The 7,715-nt window shown below is 41.0% G+C and overlaps 1 protein-coding gene across 1 annotated transcript; it reads left to right on the top strand.

Annotated features, from left to right (window-relative positions):
* The first annotated feature begins 5,471 nt into the window (after window positions 1-5,471).
* Window positions 5,472-7,374, top strand: LOC137908516 (transcription factor Spi-B). The gene is made up of 5 exons (XM_068752930.1): window positions 5,472-5,480; window positions 6,106-6,316; window positions 6,427-6,545; window positions 6,818-6,977; window positions 7,067-7,374. The coding sequence occupies exons 1-5, from the start codon at window positions 5,472-5,474 to the stop codon at window positions 7,372-7,374; spliced, it is 807 nt and encodes a 268-aa protein (XP_068609031.1).
* Window positions 7,375-7,715: the final 341 nt, after the last annotated feature.

The following is a 7,715-nucleotide window of genomic DNA, read 5'->3' as shown; positions in this document are numbered from 1 at the left end:
AAGGATGTTTTAAATAAAACTATTAGATTGAAAAAGTGATAAGGCTGTACAAAATGATGCAAATTTTAAAGAAAATGCGTGTCTTAAAAAAAAAAAGTAAACCACACTGATAGAAAAATAAACTTTGACCCATTTTTTTATATTGAGTAAAATAAGAGACAGGAACAGAGACAGGAATAAAAGCAAAACATAACATGCGTGACAGTCACAAAGAAGTGTTGGGGGTCAACCTCAAGTTTTGCATATTTGTCAATGTCTCTGGTACATAAGTTTTAAAACCAAAGATGTTCAACCGCCTGCTCACCTGCCACCAGATTGTTCACCTGACTTGGCCATGGGTGTGAATATCAAACATGAAAAAAAAAACCTGCTGCTCCTTACGAACCATCAAAATCACCAGCACGCCTCCCAGTCAGTCCGATTAACAGGATCAACCTAGTTACATGTAAAAAAACAAAAATACTAAACAAGAATGTGGAATTATGCCCCAAAGTTGAGTGTGATTAGATCAAAAGTTTAAATACAGTATTGGCAGCTGAGTCTTTAACATGTCAATCAATTATTCCACATAAAATACATGCTTGTGTTTGTTCATGGCAGGATCAAGGCTTATCACTTATCACCTAAAACACACAAATATAAACACACCCTCTGAGCGACACACACACACACACAAACTTTTTGTCTGGCCGTTAGGGGAATTCCCAGAAACGTGCATGGGTACAGGTGATTTGCGTATGTTCACTAATCTAGGGAGTTTGGTCATAACTGCTAACCCACCACACCTGGACATACACACAGATAGACAATATACAATCACGCACACACACTCACATATACACATGTGCATGCACACTGTGACCCACAGACGTCACTGGCTTAAGTGCCAAACAAGCCGAGTGGCAAACTTTCTGAAATGCTTCAAGACCACAAACATGATTTTCCCTTTTTTTTTTGCTTTGTCTGTGCATCTGTACATTATTGACCTTGCACGAGTTTTCAGAATCCCCTTCCCACTTCTATTCTAGCTGAAGATCGAATCTCGATTAGTCCCTGACACTCACTACATGTGCTAATCAACATATTTAAATGTAATTAGAATTTAGACTAAATGCAGCAAAACGACTAGCCCCGTCTGCTCGGAATGGAAACGGTCAAATATTCAAATGTTTTAGCATTTGTATGCAGAAATAATGTTATAGACGACCTTCAGGAGCTATTGTGTCAGTCCAGTGACAGAACTTTATCCATGAAACAAAGGTCGCAGTCATTGCAATTGTTCGACTCATGTGATTGATATCAGCTTCAGATTACACTCTCACCCTTGTAGGTCATTTTTAGATGCAAACTGTTATTTTTAGCTCAGACTCCTCAGCTCAGCCCTGATTGATCTCAAACAGGATTGATTACATGTTGACATCAGTTTCAAATGTCTGGCATCAAATTCTTATCCTGGCACATCAGCAGTTGTCAGCTTTCACCTTTGTGCCTTTCTTACTGGCGGGGGCCAGTGTTTTATCACCTTGTGTGACTACTCCAGGTGCAACCTGCGTAATAGGAATCCAAACCGCCGTGTTTGAATGAACACCGAGGGTTTTTCCAAACATGTTCATCAAGTCTTTTTTTATAAAGCTCTTGAAACATATTTGGCACAAAATAGCATCTCCTGGTGTTCATCCAACTGATGTCAAAGTACTAGTGTTACAACATTACGTCTGTGCTACAAACTCTGCAGCTCACACCACTGGGGGGTGTCTGGGCAGCTGCTTATTCATAATGGCTGCTTCCATCACATTGTCCTACATGAGCTTGGAGCCCACTATGTGTGCAGTTTTTTTTTTTTTTTCTTAGAATTCCTATTATTTTATTTTATTGAAAAAACATTAACTAACTAGCGATCTGTTTAGGGTCGGCGGCCCGGTGGCGCAGTGGTAAGTGCTGTTGCCTGTTTGGATCCGACTTGTGGCGTTTCTGTGAGGAGTTTGCATGTTCTCCCAGTGTCTGCGTGGGTTCTCTCCGGGTTCTCCGGCTTCCTCCCACCAAAAACATGCAGCCTAGGCTGATTGGTGAAACTAAATTGCCCGTAGGTGTGAGTGTGTGTGGCTGATTGTCTGTCTCTGTCTTGCCCTGCGATGAACTGGCGGCTTGTCCAGGGTGTACCCCGCCTCTCGCCCATTGACTGCTGAGATAGGCTCTGGCTTGGCCCATGAGACTTGACTTATACTTACCGAGTCAGTTAAAGAAGCGGAAGAAGATGGCTGGGTGGAGGTTTTGTACTAATACTTATGTGTGTGTGAGTGGTTGTCTGTCTATGTGTGGTCCCTCGATGTGCTTCCAACACATTCAGGCTCTACCCTGCCTCTGGATAGGCTCCAGCAGCACTTGTGACATGCAAGGAAGATAAAGCAGCTGTAGAGACGATCAAGGTCCTATTTTATGGATGAAATTACAAGACAAATTTTTTTTTTAATAAGAGCTGTTTTCACAAGTAATGTAATACTTAGTTGTGTTTAGTCTAGTGCAGACACATTTCTTTGCAAGAAAAATTGCAGGTGCAACAGCTTGGGTTTTCCATGAAAGTCTGTTCTTGCCGTGGCATTTGCGTCATTGAGACACGACAGTGACGGTTCATAAAAGATAATGATGATGCTTATTGTGGCCACTAGATATCTATTTCTACACTGGTGGGAACTATATTTCTGATACGATTGCAGTGTGTTTGTTTTTATGCATGCACATGACATGCAGCAGACTAAAATAATCTATGACATCATGTGCATCGAGTACTTCTTGCTGAACAGGTTTACCTGACTGCTCCAAAATTAGCTTTAAAAAAAAAAGAACACACAGCTCACTGTGGAATAAAACCAAATGGCTTGAATTATCAATAATACATAAATTAAAACATTTGTAGTGTTAAATATTGTAAATGTTAGTCAGTAAACATGCACTGGGCGAACAAGGTGCTGTGTGTGTGTGTGTGTGTGTGTGGTTGTTTGTGTGTGCGCGCGCATGAGCGAGAGTGTGAAAGAGACAGAGAGAGAGAGAGACCAGTGCTCCAGGTGTTCAGCATGTCTCACTGAATGAAATCACTGGCACTATTTGCACAGCTGCTGCGTGGCTTCATTCTTTTTCTGAAGTTTTATACATTAAGCAAGTACACATTTCTACAGCTGTGTTTATGTCCAGAAATAAAGAAATGGCCATTATTTAGGTGCACAAACACCATATAAACTATGTGTTTATAGCTTCCGTGTGTTCCTAACGCCCCCCCCCCCCCCCCGATCGTAAACTGCCGGATGAAAGGGTTGAACATTTAACTGAAAAATATTATATCTATTTGGGCCTTATCAGCCTTGCTGGAAGAAATACATTGTATATCTCATGTAGTCTGTGAACACCTTAGAATCCCCCAGGAGGAGCTGGATAAGGTCACAAGGGAGGACGGACGGACGGACGGATGGATGGATGGATGGATGCATGGATGGATGGATGGATGGATACATGGATGGTTTTGATGTGCCAAAGTTTGGCCTCCAGTTGCCTAACATTGGTAAAAGAGAGTCTGCAGTTATATTTCAGTTTGATAAATTTCTACACTAAACACTGACGGGTTGTAAAATTACTGAAGCCATTCCTGTAAGCACACTTTAGGTTGTTATCTTGTTGAGACGATAACCCAGGAATGAAATACAGGGTATAAAAACTGCCTCCCCTTCTCGACACATCGTATATCATTGCAACAAGGAGGTTACGGGCTACCGGCACTCAGGATATGTTCTGACGCTGCTTACGAGGTCATAAATACACACGTGTGTCACATTCATTTTAAAACAACATTTATTGATGTTTTGTTCATTTACAAACGTCACACATTTGTCAACATTTACATTAATTCGAACATCTTTCGCAGAGAAACAAGTCAATCACGGCATCAATATCCTTATGCACTGTGTCCCAAATACCAAATAGGGATTGAAAAGTAAATTCTGCCTCAAATAAAACTATCTCCAATGAATTCATAATTTCATTATTTAATCACAGTCCTTCCTTCGAGTAAAGAGTCCCCGAACCAGTTTAGAAGTTTAATTTAGACATAGCATCTTTTCTTGCAGCCTATCTGAGATTAGTCGGTGTTTCTTCTCTTTTCATTTATTTTACATTTTTCTCACAGCAAGAATTTTTGGGGAAAATCCCGTAGCTACACACGCCCTGTGAAAAAGATGCCGCTTGCACGGCCAGCAGTGTTCCGGAATCTACGACTGAAATAGACACGCTCCTACCATCATCAAAAGGGAACATGCTCACTACAGAATGTAAGGCGGATTAAACGTGACGTGTGCGTAGCATTGTGCTTCTATTGTGGTGAGCTGTGATGAAATGCTGGTGGCTTTTTTTTGCTTCCTCAAAGCAGTTTATGAATAAAAGTGTTGTACGCTGGGGAAGATGAGCCAAAATATGCTCTATTCATGAATGACAAGATACATAACTCATAAATAGTTTATAACAGATTACTGTATAGTATAATTTTTATTATCAGATTTATTTTTAGGTTTTACATACTCTATTTATAACAATATGTTGACTACTGTTTTATAATGTAGATGCACTTTAGTACAAGTAGTTTTAATTGGTGGGATTACTGTAGACAGCCCTTAAGTATTGCAGCCTCATTTTGTGTGACACACACACTTATCAATGTTTTTTGATTTTGCAGGTGTTAGACATCGATTGCATATTATTTAAAAAAAAATACTAGTGGTGGTAAAAAAGTGTATGAGTTATTCCTTATAAAGTCTACCTTTGCATCAATCCTTCCTCAAATTACGGTATATCTGTGATTTCTAGAATCTATCAACTCTGCATTACTCTCCGCATTGTGTATATTTTCACCCAGCTAGGCTATAAGGCCTATAACTACTAAACCAGATTAATATTTTCCAATGTATCTCCACTTTGCCTCATAACATGATTCAAAATCACAGATACACCACAAGCTTTGATCAATTGTAAGAAAACTTCACATTTAAAAACACTTGATAAAAAAAAATATTGCATCAAATATAACTAATGATCTGACAAGGATGTCAGCCTTTATTTTGCAAGCCACTCCCACTCCAACATGTTTGGCAAAAGGGGCTGGCCAAAAAGTGTGCAAATATATAAGAGGCAAAGTCCAGGTTTGACATCATTTAGGTGAACATTCACATGCTCCACCCTCTTGTGCCTGAGGATACTACAGCTTTCACTACACCTGAAAGAGAAATCCATCACTGGAAAGGTACAGGTATGCTGTTCATGCATTCAGTTTCTCGCTCACTCAGTGCACTTGCATTGTCTATCAGTCTATAGCAGCTCCATGTGATCACCTGTTTCACTTCTCTTTTCATGTTGTGAGTGCCGATCCCTCTTTGTCATGCATCACATGAGTCATCTCTCTTTGCAGATTTTTCTTTGACATGTTGGCAGAAATGGAGATGGTAAGTTGGATGTGATTTTATTTTGCACTTCCTCTATAAAGCCAAGAAAACGTATTATATGGATGCTTCAGTAACATCGTACTCTAAAATATTAACACTGATCTGTTGTTTGCTGAGGACGAGTCATTTATCCGAGTAACTGATCAGCCCGCATCACCGTTAGCTGAATGTCGGTGGTGACGGTGGTTAAACTAAAACACACCTGGTCACTGTTTCAAGATAAAGATACAGCAATGCACAACTTTAAGTTAAATAATCATCATGAGTCATTGCTGCATGTTATATTAGGAATTATGCTGTACTGCATAAGTAATACGTGGATCCTGTTACAAAATGTAGAAAATAGATGATTCAGACAATTGTAAGTTAATTTAAATGGGATGATTTAGAGAAAAATTGTATGATACACTGCATTGCGCAACAAAGCATCAATGTCTTCCCATTAAAAAAACCCAGCAGGTGTTCAGTGTGACAATAGCACTTCAGGCTCCGACTGACATGCGATAGTGCCACCAATCATGCAAAGTGTTTTCTTTCGGTTTTCCACACACCGCAGACATGCTCAGGTGAAAGCAGCCGTGTGAATGCTCTCTGAACGTAGCCGTCTCTCACTTCTGCCTGTCAGATGGCTTACGTAACTGAGATTAGACTGAGCGGAGATCGGGGGTCCTGGACCACAGCGGCGGCTCCCTCTTCCTGCACCGAGGTGGACCTGGAGGTCATAGAGGAGTACCTGCAGGAGCACTCGCTGGAGATCCAGTCGACACACACACCCTCGTTGCCTCCCACCACCGCTGGCCAACAAACACATGCACATCAGGGCACGATGATCACAGGTTAGATGATGATGATAGAACAATATGAGAATGGACTGATGGAGGATGCAAGTGCTTGTATGTTCACAGATCTTTAGCAGGGTTTTCATTTGCTGCATCTTTTGCCATAGTGAATAGCTGGATGGGTCAGTATCCGTACGAGTGGCACTGCGGTTCTCACACTCCTAGTGAGGAATATGAAGATCGAGCCATGTCGTCTTTATGGCCTATTCCACATGACAACCAATGGGTGAGGTCGCTTACACTAATTCCCCTTTGCCAGCTTAATATAGTTTAATGTGTGGCAAATTTCAGCATTTACCGATTCCCAGCTCACAAAAATGCTTTTTATTATGTTTTCATACTTTGAATTACCTTGTTGAAATGTAATAATAAAAAACTCAAAATTAATGAATGAATAATTGTAATAAATAAATCTTCATGATTGACTATTTGTGATCATTTAAGCAACTTATTACATTTGTGAGGTATTCATATGCTTTTTGTATTTGTCGACTTCAGGACCACATCGCATACACCTATGAGGCACCTGTATACATTGACTCAGACTCCCAGTCCAGTGACTCCCAGTTCCTGGAATACCAAGATTCCCCATCACCTTTGTCTGACAGAGGAAGCAGGAGGGACAGCGAACCCCTGCTGCCTCTTGTCCCACTTTCAGGTACACACAAGAATGCTTGCACAGATCTCCTTTTTGCATGTACGCATCAGTCATTATCGTCTAATGTTTAGATTGACCCTCCTCTGCAGGAAAAAGGAAGGAGCGCTTGTTCCAATTCCTGTTTGAGATGCTCCAGACGCCATCGATGCGGAGCTGCATCTGGTGGGTCCAGTCCTCTGCCGGCACGTTTCAGTTCTCTTCCCAAAACAAGGAGCGCTTGGCACAGCTATGGGGCCGGAGGAAGGGTAACCGCAAGACCATGACTTATCAGAAGATGGCGCGTGCGCTGCGGAACTACGCCCGCACTGGCGAGATTCAGAAGGTGAAGAGGAAGCTCACTTATCGATTCAATGAGAAGGCCCTGAGAGGCTTACGAGGAGACTCTACCGCCGTGTAGGAAGCATGAGAAGAGTGTTCATAACATAGAATAGTCATAATGGCTATTCAGAGAAAGTCCCTGTGTTGGCACTCGTGTTCCCTCACGCTGATCCTATAATGTGCAGAAAAAAATAATACTGAGTATTTGAAAGGAAGGCGAAACACAGTCAGCTTGTTGATAGTGATTCAGGGAAGAAGGCTGATTGGATAGGCAATGTGCAAAAACTCAGCTGGTATTAAAAAAAAATGTATGTAAATCTAAAAGGTTATCACAAAATATCTACTTTATAAGTGGAACTTAAATCCTTCTTAAAATGAAAGTTGTGGGTTTATTTTTTTGTCTGTGATTGTGTATTGCAG

This window comes from Brachionichthys hirsutus, chromosome 2, assembly GCF_040956055.1.
Source record: "Brachionichthys hirsutus isolate HB-005 chromosome 2, CSIRO-AGI_Bhir_v1, whole genome shotgun sequence".
Taxonomy (NCBI): domain Eukaryota; kingdom Metazoa; phylum Chordata; class Actinopteri; order Lophiiformes; family Brachionichthyidae; genus Brachionichthys; species Brachionichthys hirsutus.
This window is presented reverse-complemented; position numbering and strand designations above follow the sequence as displayed.

What these genes read in the sequence shown, in the direction of transcription:
- LOC137908516 (XM_068752930.1), top strand. An exon ending in TCAGGGCACGATGATCACAG is followed by an intron (nt 6,317 to 6,426) that starts GTTAGATGATGA and finishes CTTTTGCCATAG; the next exon opens with TGAATAGCTGGATGGGTCAG. An exon ending in TTCCACATGACAACCAATGG is followed by an intron (nt 6,546 to 6,817) that starts GTGAGGTCGCTT and finishes TGTCGACTTCAG; the next exon opens with GACCACATCGCATACACCTA.